Here is a 16176-nt window from a genome sequence, read left to right as displayed (position 1 = left end):
AACCTGAACATAATATGAAAAATATCTTGGATATGTGTTGGATTCATAAGAACCCTGAATCATAACTGAATCAAATTGTGAGGTGAATTGTGAGGAACTGTGAGGTTTTTGGAAATGTTTACTCAAAGTTAAAGCTGCATACGGAACATATGACAGTGCCTACTTTTACCCGTCACACTGTAATTTACAGCATTAAACTGAATCTCATTACCACACAGAGATTATGTTAGACGTCGGAGATCAGTTCAGAAGTCTAAACCTTCAAAAATATTGTTATTGATAATTTATTTAGTGTATTTAAAGTGCTAGCTTTGAATAAATAGTATATTAGTTTATTTAGCCAATCTTTAATCCATCCTTCTATTCATCTGCTGAAAAAAATTCTAAGCCAAAGTTGTGTTTGCTGGGCAGTAAAAGATGGACAACAACACACCAGCAGGGAGATGCTCATAAGAAAGCCTTGTGACAAGTCACTCAGAAAAAACAGAAGGTCTAGAAACAGATCTTATTGTATGTTAAATGTTAAAATGAAAGAAAGAAAAACATCCACCTTTTAAATAAATGTCTGAAAATAATCAGCTTTATTATACTTTATTCAAAAGGTTTGGTCCATTTGACAAAGTGCAGAGTGAAAACAAACTCAGGCTGGAAGAATGAGTCCAGCAGACTAGAGGGTGTGAAGGCACTTTATCATTAAGAAGTGTGGAAGAAATTTTACTTATTATGCTCTATAAATAATATTATAATCACACCTATAATTACTTCATTTACTATATTCATTTATAAATTGTATTTACACTGTTTGTTACTATATTACACGTTTTTACATTGTACATTTTTATTCATCATGCTTTTATTCACTTTTAAGGTTTGTTCTCTTCATATACAGGCTCTGTTAAAAGTTCACTACAAGGGTAAGATGACCTTTATCTGGTCCTGCCCCAGACTCTTAGTCAGACTGGTTCTGGTGGAGACACAACTATGTGAGGTTGTTTTGACGCCAGCTCTTGGAGTTGCGTGTCCACCCAAGGTCTTCAGGAAGGAGGATTCTTTCTACAGAAATGTAGAACTATTGTTTTTCCTCTTGCCTCCCCAGAGTCTCTCTCGACTTCACGCAAGTCGAGACGACCACTCTCATTACTTACAAGTAATTCTGTGTTCAATACTTCTCCTGTAATAACCTTTTAAATACATTTATTCATTCCAGACTCTTGGTAATTTTTTCTACAACAGGAGGAGGAGTTGAGGACAAGAAGAAGAAGGAGAGACGAAGAACAATATAGTGGAATTGCACTTGCACAACAACCCCAGGAGCAATATAGCATGCAGCACAGTAGGTTAAAGTAGAGGCCACAGCAGCCACAGCAGCGGTCCTGCTCTCCATTTATTCACAATATAAACAATGATCCTCTGCTCTACAGTTATCAGTGATTAAAAATGACTACAGTAACAACACCTTAAGTCAGCCCCCCCTTAATAAGCATGAAATGGTTAGAAATCACTTACAATCCCTACGAAATACGATTAATATACAGACTATTAATGGTGAGATAAAGTCTGATGGTACAACTGCAATACCTTCTAGTTTTTAGGAGCTTCAATTATTTAAACTGATACAAACAATTTGGGTCTTTTTCAACTTTTATATGGTATGGTATCAAATTTAATCACACAAGACAGCTCTAATGTTGTGTGTGTGTGTGTTTGTGTGTCTACAGAGGCAGCTAATATTATACTAAACATGTCTGAAAGCCATCTGAGCCCAGAGCAACATCACCATACTGACTGGAATAATCTCAGCAAGATAAACATGAAGTATGAGCAGACAGTCCGACTCTGAAGCAATGTATTCAGAAAATTAGTAATTATGCAGTTTTTACCACGAGGGATCCTGCAGATGACTCATCTGACTTATAACACAGTTGTCCAATTTTAGACAAGGTAGCAGACCACAATAATTCTGCAGCATTGAAAGTGTATGTGATGAGGTACACAGCTGCAACAGAAGCTGGTATGTTTCGTTTTCATCTTGCTCCTTCTAGGTCTGTTTTTTTTTTTTTTTTTTTTTGTGGAAATTTGTAAGATTGCTTTGTGGTGAAGTGGAGTCTTCTGTCTAGGGATGAATGTCGGCAGGAGTTCTTAAGATTCGGGAAAAGTGCAATGCTGAGTGCAAATATAGCTGAAGGGATTCCTGCACTGGATTTATTGAGCTCAGGAAACTAAGCAAGTTTATGTAAAAGACCCACTGACAGGATTAATAAAGGGGAGACAGAAAAAGACAGACAGAGTAAAGAGGTGCAGAGAAATAAATGTGTACATAATATGCCTGAGGATTGATGAATAGAGATGATGTCAGCATCTGCAGAAGCTGGTATGACTGACCCACATTAATCCATCATTCTGCATCGTTTCTTTTCCCTAGACCAGACATGCATTAACACTCACTGTTGCCAAGAATCATCAGGTTCAAAGTCATGTGAGAATTTTCAGATTGCTCATCCTTGTCCTCTTCCAAAATTGGTTATTAATGACCTTTACACTTTGTGCAGCACTTTGCTTTTCCACTTCTAGTGAGATTCACATGCTGACCTTCAGCTCTTCTTCCCCGAATTTCAGAATTACTGTAGCACAGGTGTGGTGACTTTTTAATTAGCATTGAAAGCGATTCAGAGGAAATAAGTAAGTGGTAATTACCGGTATTCCAAAAATGCATTTCACTATCAGAATGTAGAAGAGAGAGAGAGAAAAAAAGAATTCCACTGGAAAGCATTGGCTGCAATAAGGTGGCAGTGAAACCACACTGTCTAGATTTTTAAAATACAATCGACTTTTTTTCAAGACAATCGCCGTCAGGTTCATTTTCAAGAATATTTTTTCTCGCTGGTTCAGAGGCTGTGCTGCTCAAGTACTTTCTCCTTGTACTTTGGACTCTTCTAAGACTTGTTATGATGAGTTTCCATGGCAACAGGAGAGTTGTTTACCTGTGGGACCAACTGATTAAGCTGATTAAACACCAGTATGATCAGCGACCACCAAATCCCCCACACAAGGGAAGAGGATGAAGAGAGCGAGAGAAGAGAGAAAGGGTGGAAATTCAAATCACTTCTTCCAACCAGTCTGATGTAACATGAGATTGCTAGCTATCTCTGCGTTGCACCGCATACACACAATAAACTTGAAGAGTTTTATCAATAAGGGCCACAAACTACTGGAATAGTCTTCCCATTGATTTTAGAGAATACAGCAGCTATCCAATTTTCAAAACCAAACTAAAGAAATTGATTAAAAGTAATTAAACTTGCACACATGAAGAACAAGCCTACTATATCTTTTACCATAAGTTAAAATGCCGCCTTTATATTACCAAATACTTCAGCATTGCATTAGAATAATGTATGTTGTTATTCGATTGACCTGCCAAGGGACTAAAGATTCATTTGGAAAGTCGGACACATTTACATTGCTGATCTAAACTGAAATGTTGATTAATGTGCATTGTTCCTTTCAAATAAACCTAATAAAATAAAATAAAACAAAATAACAAAATGGACAAGCTTCAAGTGCTAACAAGGTTTAAAAAAAATACATGGAATGCAGTATTGTGTGTTTCACAGAGACATGGTTGCATGAACACATCCCGGACTCTAACATGTCTGTACACTGCTTAAAGAATGCACGGCCAATCCGTAACACAAAAATTAGTGGAACGGTAAAAGGAGGTGGAACTGCAGCGCTTTTTAACCACCGTTGGTCACTGGAAAGAAGAAGCTCTGCACAAGGGACATCAAACTGCTAGCTGTGTGTTTTCATATTATTTACCCACAGAGTTTACCTGTGTTATCCTGGTAGCAGTTTACATCATACCTGGTACCACTACAGACACATCCTGTGACATCATCATCTCAGTGGTTGCTAGGCTACAAACACAGCATCCTAAGGCATTTATTGCAATCTCTGGAGACTTCAACAACTCTCTCTGCAACATTACCAGCTTTCCAACAGTTTGTCAGTCGGTCCACCAGAGAAAATAAGATGTTAAACTTATTTTATGCAAATGTTAAATATGCCTCCTTTAGGAAGATCAGACCATAATCTGGTTTCTTTTCACCTACAAGTCTGTCGTTCAGCAGCAACCAGTCATCACACAGACTATTAAAACCTGTTCTAATGAAGCTGAAGATGCTTTGAGGCTTTAGACTAGAATGTCTTCTGTGAACCACGTGGAGATAACGTCAATGCCATGACTGAGTGTGTAACAGATTTGGTGTCGATGTGTCACCAAGACAACTAATAAAATGAAATTTATTAAATAATGGGATGGACTGCTGTAAAAAGAATACATACATAACCCCAAACACAGTAATTTTTAATCCATAACTTGGATTATTCTCTCGTAACTCAAATAGGAATTGACAGAGAAGTTTTTGGAAAGTGTTGTAAGTTAAAAGGAAAGAGCTGAGGATTATGTTTCCAGTTTTATAAATGCCATACAGTGGTCTTCACAGACATGTACCCATTTTACAATGTAATGTCTGTAAGTGTGATGGAGAATGTAGGCTCCCCTGCTCATATGATGTTTTACAGACAGCAGTCGTGAAGTTTGCAGATCTGGGGAGAATAAGTGGATTTCAGGGATCTGCACACATCAAAGACACAAGCCCTGTACCCTCAGCTTGCAGCAGTTGAGCTTTGTCACAGTAATCAATGGAAGCTGCTACACCACCTACAGAGACCACACATCCCTGCTGCTAAGCCACGCAGGCAGAGTGTGAACTTCTCATTGCTCTCACACAGAGGCTGCAGGGGGTGGACTCCATAAAAGCCAAATCTGCTACACATAATGGAGCAAATCTACTTTAAAAAAAAAGTCTGTAATCACCTAACTTTGCTTGAAGTGCATTAAACAGAGGTTGTCATCGCTTAAATCTATTTGTGATGCATTTGTTGTATTATTTGAGAAGTGTGTATGTGGTTTTTTTTTTTTGGGTGGGGGGGTTTCCTGCATGAGATCCAATTTTGACACATAGATTGTTTTTTTTTGTTGTTGTTGTTTTCTGTTTAAATTATTGTTTTGTTTTGTTTTGTTGTTTTTTTTTTTTGACTGCAGCTGTCGCAGCCTCCCTGGTGCCACTGTTCAAGGCCCTGTCCCAATACCCACACTACACCCTATGGTCCTCTATGAAGTGTGCACTTGGTAGAAGTGCACGTAAGCATTTGAGTGTGCAAGTTACAAGCGTGGGAAAACAGGAGAACGGAGACAGTGATGGTTACGCCATTAATTCGCGCCTTTACGTATTTTCTGCGACATCCATGATGGCGGCACCGATTGTCTTGTACACTATTTTGCTGATGAAAATAATTATAAAACTGCAACAAACAACAATATTGAGAAAAAAGAAGCGGAGGTACCAAAAGCAGGCTAATACAGCTGACTCTCGTTGCTGTGCCGGAGTTCGTTCGAACGGTAAGTTAAATGCTATGGGCTACTGTCTCCTGGGATGCCCATCATTACCCTATTGTCCAGTGGGAAGTATTTTTTCGCCATGAAAAGCAGTAAAGATACACATCCGCTTGCATCTTGGATGGCAAATACCCGTCCTAGTAGAAGTAATTGTAATTACTCTGATTTGAGAAAAAAAAATTAAGAAAATGATAAGACGTAAGATATTTTTTTTTATTTCATCTCCATATAATTTTAGGCTAGAGCAGCACTCCTGTACACAAGACTGAATTCCACCATTCCAGTTCTTCAGGTGTACTTTGATCCTGACCAAGACCTGAAACCAGACTACCGCCTAACAAGGGATTCAATGAATGGCTTGATGAGAGTTTTAAAAAGAGATCAAGATCATGGCTGGGGTCATCCACTGGAGATATTGTTCTTCGTCTATTGGCTTGCACATGGCATCTCATACAGAGTTGCAGCCAGAGCATTCTCTGTGCCGAAGTCAACAATCTGCCGAGTTGTGCACAGAATTACACAAGTTATAATGGAAAATGCACACAAAGTCATCTGTTATCCAAAACAGGAGGAGTTGGAGGACATTGGGGAGGGATTTGGACGTTTAGCTCGACACAAAGCCTTTGACAAGGCTGTAGGTGCAGTGGATGGCTGTCTTATACGAATTAAACCACCAAATCAAAACAAAGAAGATTACTTTTCCTATAAGCAGTTCTATTCCATTCACATGCAAGCCATCTGTGACTTGGCCGATTTCTGAACATTTTCACTGGTTTTCCTGGTTCTGTTCATGACACGCGTGTTCTTCAAAACAGAATGCTGAATACCCACCACAGCTTTTTTATTCTGGGTGATGGCGGATATCCCTGCATTCAGTGGCCTATAGCCATTATCACCCCTTACAAACTGCCACTTCAGGGCCGGGTTCAAGAAAGATTTAACAACTGCCATGAATGTGCTCATTCAGTAATTGAACGAGCCTTTGGCATGATGAAAGCTCGATGGCGCACAATTATGTTTAAAGCAATAGAGGTCAAGGTTGCATTTTGCACTCAAGTGGAAAGCCTGTGCTTTCCTACATAATATCTGCCTGACCTATGGTGATGTCCTTGAACCAGAAGATTTGGATGATCAACTCCCACCACCACTGCCTCCAGGAGATGCTGGACAGGAAGCAAGTGGCAACACGTTGAGAGCAAGACTCTCTGCCCAGGTTTCTGCACCACTTACTTTACAAGCACACCTATTTGAACATGATTACATCTAGTTTTGGAACTCACTAACCTTAAAATGTTTTTCCTGTTAAAATGTTGATTATTTAAATTGTTTGATGTTATAGACTTAATGTGTCAGTGTCTGGAGCAAATAAACACCTGGATGAAGGAGAATTTCCTACAATTAAATGAAGATAAAACTGAGATTATTCTGTTTGGTAGCAAAGAGAAGAGGGTCAGCATTGGTAAACACCTGGAGACTCTGGCTCTTAAAATCACCAACCAAGTTCGTAACCTTGGAGTGTTGATAGACTCAGACCTGACTTTCAGCAGCCACATTAAAGCTTCACTAAGAAGCTTTTTACCAGCTCAGAAACATCAACAGAATTAAAAGTTTAGTCTCCCAGAAAGACCAAGAGAAGCTCATCCATGCATCCATCTCCAGTAGGCTGGATTACTGTAATGGTCTTTTAACAGGTCTTCCTAAAAAGAGCATTAAACATCTCCAGCTCATTCAAAACGCTGCTGCTAGAGTTTTAACCAGGACTAAGAGATCTGAACACATCAAACCAGTTTTGAAATCTTTACACTGGCTTCCAGTCAGTCACAGAATAGATTTTAAAAGCCTTCTGCTTGTTTACAAATCCCAGAATGGTTTAGGTCCAGAATACATCTGTGATATGTTCAGAGAATATAAACCTAGCAGAGCTCTTAGATCCAAAGACTCTGGTCAACTAGTTCAGCATTTAGCTGTTATGCTGCAAACAAGTGGAACAAACTGCCAGTGGAGATTAAACTTTCACCAAATGTAGACATTTTTAAATCAAGGTTAAAAACATTTCTTTTCTCATGCGCCTATGCATGAAATCTGCATGTAAACTTTTTTAACTTATCTTGCTTTTAATCATTTTAATGTAATTTATTATTTTATTGTGATCATGTGTTGATACCTTTTACTATTCTAAATATCTGTAATGTCTTTGTTTTATGTAAAACACTTTGAATTGTCCTGTACATGAAATGTGCTATACAAATAAACTGCCTTGCCTGTTTTAGCCAACATTGGAATGAAGTAATTATATAATATATATATTATATAATATATAAGTATTATATGCCATTGTGGGCTAGTTCTTTTGAGAGTTGTCATCCCAGTAACATTGAGTGTGTAATTTTAGTAGACCAAACTTATAGATTTTTAGAAAAAATATTTACATGAATTGAAATATTGAATTGTAATCAGTTCTAAAAAAATATTTCTGCTTTATTTTTTTCTGTGGCGTAAAAGGTTAAAAATAAAATAAAATACAAAATATATTGCTTGCATTTAATCATTAATAGAATGTGTATGTCTTGTTACGACACTTTTTTTTTTCTTTTACAAATTATATGTAAATAAATAAATAAAAGCCATTTGTATTATTCTAACTGGATGCTTACATTTCTGAGAACATATGCATTTTCTGGGGCAAATGGATAAAATAAAACCTGTTAACCACTTTACTTGGTAAGGTGGTCAACAAGTTTCCCAAACAGATCTAGCATTTTATCCATTTGTCCCTGGGAATGGTTAAGCCAGGCTCTGTCACGATCATCCTCTTCTTCTTGCCTCCTCTCCATGTTCTCACACCATTCCCGAAGGTCCTCTGCTGCACTCTCACCACTCTTCTTCCTTTTCCTCGGCCTCTTCAACGTCACAACTGGAGAACTTTCTGGAGAGCTCACCTCTGAGCTCGCTGCTCCTGCTGCTGACAGAGATGCTGTGTCCTCCTTTTCTTCGTTCTCCGTCTGGCTGACCACTACACTGAAGAGTTGAGGCTGACTGGTCTAACAGATGGCTTCTGGCCAATTGCTTCATGCATGGCAGTATAGAAAATCCAAGTTGCTGCAGTAACTTCTCCCTCATCTGCCCCTGACCCAGTTTTTGGAAGTGACAAGTCCTTAACATAATAATACATGCATATATAAAAGATAGAAAATATATTTACATGCTAAGACACTTCATATTGTTAATCAAATTACCTTATATTTTTTCTTTAGGTTTTCCCATTTCTTCTTGCATTGTTGAGGAGTTACTTTCCCCTCCAAGTCCATTATTTTTATTATTTCGCTGCAAGAGTCACATGTTAAATTAGAAAAAAATTTTTGTCTGTCTATCTGTTAAATATTAACCTAAAACATTTTGATATTGTTCACAGACGTAAACTCACTCATAGCCTTGAGTAGAGGCATTTCTGTGCCCAGTGAAGAGATGGTCACTTTCAGACCTAAATTGAATAAAACTGAACGTCATTTCATCCGTCCCTGTAAAAAAATATGAGTTTTTATAAAATACAGGTACGTACAGGTTAGGCGAGGACAAAAAAAATATTTTATTCTGTGTGTTCTAAAGTGTATAACTTTTTATCAGCAATACTTCTGATTCTGATTGTGGGTGAAACTAGAGAGTGTTACCTTTACAAAGAGCCCAAGCCTGTACTTACAACCTAGAGGGTTTAATAAAAGCAGTAATTCTAATTTGGAGAGGTCATATTACAGGCGTTTTTGCCAAAATGACCCCGCTTGATAAGGGGTTAATGAATGTACATGAATTAATAAATTAATAAATTACTGAACAAATTTATGTAAAGTTGTTGGATGATTTTAAATGTGGAGGGATAAATAACTGTTTTGTATTCTAAACTAAAAGTATATGAAACAATTAAACTGGCTGCTTTATGACTTGTTGAAAACAAAATTTTAGCATAAAATGTCTGTGAACAAATATCTGTACTTTTATTAGTAACTTTCAGATATTTAAAACATTCCAAGTAACAGGGGAAACTTTGAACATTCTTACGTATAGCATAGTAAAAGAGGAAATATTTCAATTATTACACTTAAAAACAAACTTTTTTGCCACTGGCACAGGATCTGCATTGCCAAACATTGCCATTTTCCCACTTTTTTGGTTAAAAACATCACATGCAGCAATGAATTGTGGGTAATATGCTTAGGCGAAGTCTGCATGGATGCTGACTTAGCCAAAGTGTGGACTGAGGGTGCACAGGGGGCGGGGCAAACTTCCGCTCTGGAGAATTGGGACACACTACACACTCGCGCCCATCAACGCGAACGTGCAATCCAGGGGCACAAGGGTGGGAGTGCGAATATTGGGACTGGGCTCAAGTGTGAAATGTAGTCCTAATCAGACAAATGAACATTAACAGACATAAACATGCATATACTGACATTCAAGTCAGAAACACACACACAACACACAAACAATTCACACTAAATTCACTAATAAATATGCCTGTAGGATTATAAATAACTGAATAAGTGTTGGTGCAAATATGACCGTTTTCAGTCATGACTGCTTCACTTTTGAAATGAGATTAATGAAATATTCTCACTTTATTTTAGTGGGAAATAAAACAAATTTGGTTTGTTATCTTTTGTAGTTCTAGTTCAGGAATTATGCTGAAGTCAGTTCTAAGTTGGTTCCAGCTAAAACCTGGTTTGGTTTCCACAGCCGGAGAACCACCACAGAGCCATGTTATTACATCCATTTGATCATCTCCTAAGACATGTTTGACCCTCGCTCCAGGGACGTCAGTAAAGTGAAAGTCTGTAAGCAGTTCAGCTTCACAAAAACAACAACAGATCAAAACATTGTTCTTGATTTCCCTGTAAACTGATGTTTATATCACTAATCTGATGTTTTTAAACCGTTTCGTAGAACAGTTGGTGTTTATGAATACACTCTGTACGGCCAACTGGGATTTACAAATGCTAACCAGTACTTAAGTACAGCGATGCAAACTTGATTTCTACAAGCTGTTTCAATCAGAATATATTTATGACAGATGACCATATAAACCTAACTGAAAACACTGTTTGAAAGTTCAGCAACAAACACTGTCAATGCAGCTCTGTGTGGCTCCTTGGGCAGACATGGCTGACATTATAAAACAGTAAACAGCAGGAAGATGAGAGGAACACTGAGCTTCACATCCATGTGACGGTTTTTCTGACTAAACTCTGTAAAGCCTTACCCAAAGAAAAATAGGGAGAAATTAATTTTTTTCTTTAATCTGAAGTTTTATTTGACCCTTTAACAAAATGTAAAAGTAAACAATTGACAAAAATATATATTTTTTTATTACTGTGTGACATGTCACAATTATCATAGCGCCAAAGGAATCCACTAGGGGGCAGAAGACAGATTGTATACAACAGGGTTTGTTCAAAGTTTTTATCTTAATGTGATGCAAAAGGTCTCAGAAACACATTAAAAGGTTAGGCAGATTAAAAGTTTCAGTTTTTTGGTGCTGGAGTCCAAGTTGAAAGAACTGCACAGCAAATTTGTGGAGTGGAAAAATCTGGAGTTAAGCAAAAATTTGTTAAAGTGTTAGATTTTTGGAGTTTATTTTCCAACTTTGACCTTCGTTTGAGTTAAACAGTACTCCATGGAAGTGTTTTATTTAGGGGTCTATTCCACAGGTGCTCAGGGGTCCTCTTAACTCTACCACAGTGTTAGACTCAGTGTGGCATGGCGTGAGCAGCATCAAAGATTTCATCGTGAGGTATGTAGATAAAAAGCATAATTCTATTAATTTAAGAATATTATATTCTGTTATTTACGAAGATATTTGTTCTTTCAGATAGTACAATATGAGTTTGTTCATGTCGTTACTTTATTCGGTAAACGAGTTCTGTTGCACAGTTGAACTTAACCGAGTTTTTTTTTTTTTTTTTAAACCACATCTAAGCGTGCTCCGTTAGCCCGGCATGTGTTCCAACCATAGACTGTAAAAAGTAGTCCCTACAGTTGTTTTGACGGTGGCTAACTTCTTTCTAGGAGGCGTTTTCTTCCGTATATTTTTCCTTGAATGTATAGGCGTATTCGTGAGCTTCGGTAAGCTGATGTAGTTTTCTTGCTAACATTTGTGAGAATGCTAACGTTAATGGCGTTGCGATAACATGCCACCTACTTTTTTCTTAATTTCTTTTTCCTAGTTTCTTTGGGTAGACACTCTATTCAGGCAATTGCGTGCAATTCTTTTGAGATAATGTGGGGGAAACGCGAGGACTCGATGTCAAAGTAAGTCCGGACCAACGTGCTAACAGCTAAGTCAGAAAGTTAAGCCGTGTTACGTGGATGTCTTTTCAGACCTTGTAATAGTCACAACAAATCATCAAATCTATTTTAGATGCGACGCATTAGATAATTCAGTTAAAAATACTTTAGTAATTTAATTTTTTAATGATTTTATTTTTATAATGTTAATTCTAAACTTTTATAATTCAATTACAGTCGTCCAAAAAATAATGCCTGTTTTCTCCCTTAACGTCAGGCCAACATGTTAATAAAAGCACAACTTGGAGGAAAAAAGAAATATCTGAAACTGGAAGAAGTTAGCTTCGCAGAGTTTATCACTGCAGGTAAGCTAAATGTTTAACATTCAGCTATTAACAGGATAGGAGATAACTTTGTGACGTGTTTTTGTCATGGCTAGTCCAGCAGAAGTTTCTGATACCAGAGACTACACCACTGAGGGTCACAGATGACCAGGGTGTGGAAGTTGATGAGGATGTTTTTCCAGACCTTGCAACAGCCAAAGAAATATGCTTTTTCATCTACACTGATCAAGGTAGGACATTAAAGAGCTTTTGTTGCAGAAATTTTTTTTTAGGTTGGACGGTGACTTATAAAATAAGTGTTATTAAATAATAACATCAAAATATAAGATTCTGTCTGTCTACAGTCAGTTGTATGTGAATTTCAGACCTTCCAGTTGCTGAAGCATCCATGATCTCTACTGAGTGTTCAGACCTGACTGAGTATGTGACCCTCACTACTTGTGGTAAGTAGAGCTAATGTAAATGTCAGGTTTTGACTTGAAATAATAAATATCTATTCTGGCATGTGTTACACTTGTTTTAGCTGATTGTAGTTCCAATATCTTTTATACTCTGGCTGTTTTGTGATCTTCAGATTTGACAGTCCTGCAGCAAGAGGATGATAGGACCTCTTCACCATCCCTTACAGATACAGTCTCTGTTTCAAGCAGTTTAAGCAGTGAGACAAGTGATCAGGGATGTCAGATTGTTCCCCCTTTGAATAGTATCCTTGCAAAAAATGTATGTTAATAAAAACCTAAGTGATCAGTAATGCAATATTGTACTCAATTTAAAAGATATTGGTATGGTTTTAGATTGTTCTGAACTTTTTTTGTTTTTTATTTTGTTTTAGAATGTAGAGCAAATTCTCTCCTCAAAACCAGCTGGCATGACTGTGATAAAAGAGTATGAGGAGACTGGGAGTTTAAAAGATTCTACCCGGCGGTTAATGGTTAACATTATTGTGGCTCATATGCATGAAAAAGAAGGGTAAGATGCTTTAAGAGAATATTACTATGTTTTGCTTTAAATTAGGTGAAATTGTTATATGAACAAGACTTTCACTCTTGCAGGAGAGCTGTTAGCAAAGCAACAAAGGAATTCCATGCCCTTGGAATTGTGTCACTGTTCCCATCTCTGAAGGACCCGTACTCCAAAAAGGGATATGTAAGTTCCTTTGCGTCTTTGTTATAAGTACCATTACAAAAATTAATGCTCTCTAGGTACTGTTACTAAATAACTCTTTATTTCAAACATGTTATACTGCTCTCCTTCTAGGAACACTTCTATGACATTCAGAGCAACAAAGGCTTTCTACAGTGGCGTATGAAAACAGTGCAGCGTAAATCCAGAACCGTGTCAACAACCCAGAATAACATGGTGCTCACAGGAGGTCCTACATCATCAAGATCATTTGGTACCATGGATGACCAGCGAAAAGGAGACGAATGTATGGAAGCCATGTCTCTCCTTCACTACACAACTGATCGGGACTTGGTGTTCCAGAAGATGAGAGAAACCTTCTGCTACCGTCAGCAGATCCTTCATGACCCACAGCGCGCAGCTGATGTCCTACAAATGTTTCCTCGTTTTTTGGATGTCAAAGGACTGGTAGGTATTAAATCTAATCTTCTATTTCATTAAAATGAACAAAATGTTTGATGTGGTTGTCCTTTCCTTTTAATTAGATTTTGCAAGACTTCTCACTGATGTTTGGAGCTGATGTCGCTTCAAGATTCCTTGAAAAATGGAACACCAGTTTCAAAGACAAAGTCATCCAGGAGGCCAGGGCCCTGAAAGAGACTGTTCTCCTTAAACAGCAGTTAAAAGCTGCCCTGAATGAAAGGTCTGATGCTACTGATGAGCCAGGTACAGCCATCATCAAGAGAGCATTGTAGTTCTTATCGTTGTCAAATAATCCAGATTATATTGTGTTTAAAACTTCCAAAGAGCAAGCTTCTGATGCACTTCAATATATTCATCTACCCTGAATATATCAATGTTTACTTATCCATGTACATTGCATAATTTTACTCCATTTTTGTTGTAGGCATCTTCCTTTAAAATGATTTGTATTCATTTTGTCTCCAGAGTGGGATAGCGACATGGCTTCCATTCTTGTGTTGCTGCATCTTCTCACTCCCCAACCAGCTGGCAGAAAGCGGCCAAAGAAGATCAGTGTTGGTGAGGCAATGGATCATCTAGTGAAATTTCACAAGGTTTGCTTGCACAACACAGTCTTGGTCCAAAAAAGATATTTTGTAGTTGTAAAAACAAATTGTTTATAAGCACATTTGTTTGTGTGTGTTTCAGTCATGCAATAGCCTTGAGGATCATCTCTTGACTGCTGCAGAAACCCGTCAGCCATATGTTCTTGCCAGTGGGACTTCAAAGGCACAGGTTTTCACCTTCTACATTGTCTTGGACAAGAAGCTTCTGCCTTGTCAGTCATGTACATCCTTAGGTGCTTTTGATGAGTTGTTCAAGTCTCATTTTGTTTTCAGTGTGAAGTATGATGATGCTCTGTCCAGCCTGTACACATTTTTGCAGACAACTGTGTACAATATTGACATAGGCACAACTGAAGAAACTCCAAAAGTCAAAGAGCTGAGAGCAAAGTTGTTGAACAAGCTTTAGTTGGCCTTCTCAGCCACAATGCTAAGTTGCTTTCTGTGTGCTTCATCCTTTGGTACAACTGTGCATCTGTTCAGGCACCTCAAACTAATTCATGGAATGTATCCAGGGAAAAGTCTAAGACTGAAATGTGGCCAGGCCGGTTGTTGCTTGCAGTTCTCCAGTTATTCTGGATTTAGGAGACATCTTATTAATATTCATTCTTCAACTGAGCCCTGTGAGGATCCTTCCAATTGTGAAAGTGAAGATGGCAATTCTCAGTCATTAGACAATGAAATGCCGTCTACTTCATCTCAATGCCAAAATGTTGAAACTGGACATTCAGGATCCACTCAAAGGAAAGATATGTGTGCTTCAATTATAGCCAAGCTTTTGGGGAGCGGTGTACCAAATTCTGTGGTTCTGTCCACAATTGAAAATCTTGAAGAATTTGTGGAGGAACTGCAGTCCAATATTCAGGACCAGGTATTGAACTTACTTCCAGGAAATAATCCATCTAGATCAGCCATGGAAGACTTATTTAAAAAGTTTGACAATCCTTTCAGTCAGCTGAACTCTGATACCAAGTGGAAGAAATATTTCAGGGATAAATGGGGGGTAGTAGAGCCAGTTGAGGTGCACCTTGGAGTTAGATATGATACGAGACGAAATAAAACTGGAATGTATGAACAAGTTCCTGTTAATGATAAATTCACATATATTCCAATTTTGAAGACACTCCAGTTCATTTTTAGAAATGAAAGCATATGCGAGTTGATACAAAAATCTAGGCCACCTTTTTCTGATGTTTATGAAGACTTCTGTGATGGAAGCTACTTTGAAAGTCATCCATTATATTCAGTTTATAGACATAGTCTCCAAATTCAATTGTACTATGACGAATTTGAATGTGCAAATCCTCTTGGATCAAAAAAAGGCATACATAAAGTTGGCTGCCTTTACTTTATTCTCAGAAATCTTCCCCCAAAAGTAAATTCAGCCCTCATGAACATCCACTTGGTATCTTTGTTTTATGCACAAGATGTAAAAAAATATGGGATTGATGAAATACTGAAACCCTTAATTAGTGATTTGAAAATTCTAGAAACTGTTGGAATTGCTGTGCCATTTGCAGAACACCCTGTATGTGGTACACTTGCTCAAATTACTGGTGACAATTTGGGTATGCATTGCATTCTTGGGTACCTGGAGTCATTTAGTGCACATTATTTCTGTCGATTTTGCTTAATTGATAAATTCACAGCTCAGTCAGTTTTCTCAGAGGATGACCCAAGGTTGACTTTAAGATCACCAGTTCTAAACGATCAGCATTATGCCAATTTGATTGATGAACCAACACTTGCCTCTTCATTTGGCATTAAGAGGAAAAGCACACTTAATAACTTAAAGTATTTTAATACTGCAGAAAACTATGCTGTGGACATAATGCACGACATATTGGAAGGAGTGGGCCAGTTTGAGATACGACTACTTTTTGAATAT

The 16176-nt window shown here is 37.7% G+C and overlaps 2 protein-coding genes and 1 long non-coding RNA gene across 8 annotated transcripts in view; 1 reads left to right on the top strand and 2 right to left on the bottom strand.

Annotated features, from left to right (window-relative positions):
• htr4 (5-hydroxytryptamine receptor 4) overlaps positions 1–16176 on the bottom strand; it is a 259262-nt gene that overhangs the window by 140429 nt on the left and 102657 nt on the right. The gene's annotated exons all lie outside the window — the stretch shown is intronic.
• LOC121642932 lies at positions 8586–8930 on the bottom strand. The gene is made up of 3 exons (XR_006011011.1): positions 8886–8930; positions 8698–8785; positions 8586–8615 (listed from the first exon to the last, which is right to left on the bottom strand). It is a non-coding gene; the product is annotated as an uncharacterized LOC121642932 (long non-coding RNA).
• Positions 11106–14706, top strand: LOC121642930. 3 transcript variants are annotated; one of them, XM_041990008.1, is made up of 11 exons: positions 11106–11243; positions 12015–12102; positions 12177–12311; positions 12447–12524; positions 12656–12801; positions 12914–13050; positions 13134–13227; positions 13339–13671; positions 13749–13929; positions 14152–14279; positions 14374–14706. In XM_041990008.1, the coding sequence occupies exons 2-11, from the start codon at positions 12021–12023 to the stop codon at positions 14695–14697; spliced, it is 1638 nt and encodes a 545-aa protein (XP_041845942.1). In that variant the 5' UTR covers positions 11106–11243; positions 12015–12020; the 3' UTR covers positions 14698–14706. The 3 variants fall into 3 exon arrangements, with proteins under 3 accessions (XP_041845942.1, XP_041845943.1, XP_041845941.1); XM_041990009.1 differs by lacking the exon at positions 11106–11243 and adding an exon at positions 11452–11761 and having other exon boundaries at positions 14152–14244; positions 14374–14462; XM_041990007.1 differs by lacking the exon at positions 11106–11243 and adding an exon at positions 11642–11761.

Source organism: Melanotaenia boesemani, chromosome 7, assembly GCF_017639745.1.
Source record: "Melanotaenia boesemani isolate fMelBoe1 chromosome 7, fMelBoe1.pri, whole genome shotgun sequence".
In the NCBI taxonomy this organism is placed as follows: Eukaryota; Metazoa; Chordata; class Actinopteri; order Atheriniformes; family Melanotaeniidae; genus Melanotaenia; species Melanotaenia boesemani.
The sequence above is the reverse complement of the archived record's forward strand: the minus strand, read 5'-3'. Positions and strand labels throughout refer to the sequence as shown.

Excerpts from the sequence above, each read along its gene's own strand:
- LOC121642930 (XM_041990008.1), top strand. The coding sequence starts at position 12,021 with ATGTTAATAAAAGCACAACTTGGAGGAAAAAAGAAATATCTGAAACTG. Across the intron at positions 13,930-14,151 it reads TGATGCTACTGATGAGCCAG|AGTGGGATAGCGACATGGCT; the intron begins GTACAGCCATCA and ends TTTTGTCTCCAG. Across the intron at positions 14,280-14,373 it reads ATCTAGTGAAATTTCACAAG|TCATGCAATAGCCTTGAGGA; the intron begins GTTTGCTTGCAC and ends TGTGTGTTTCAG.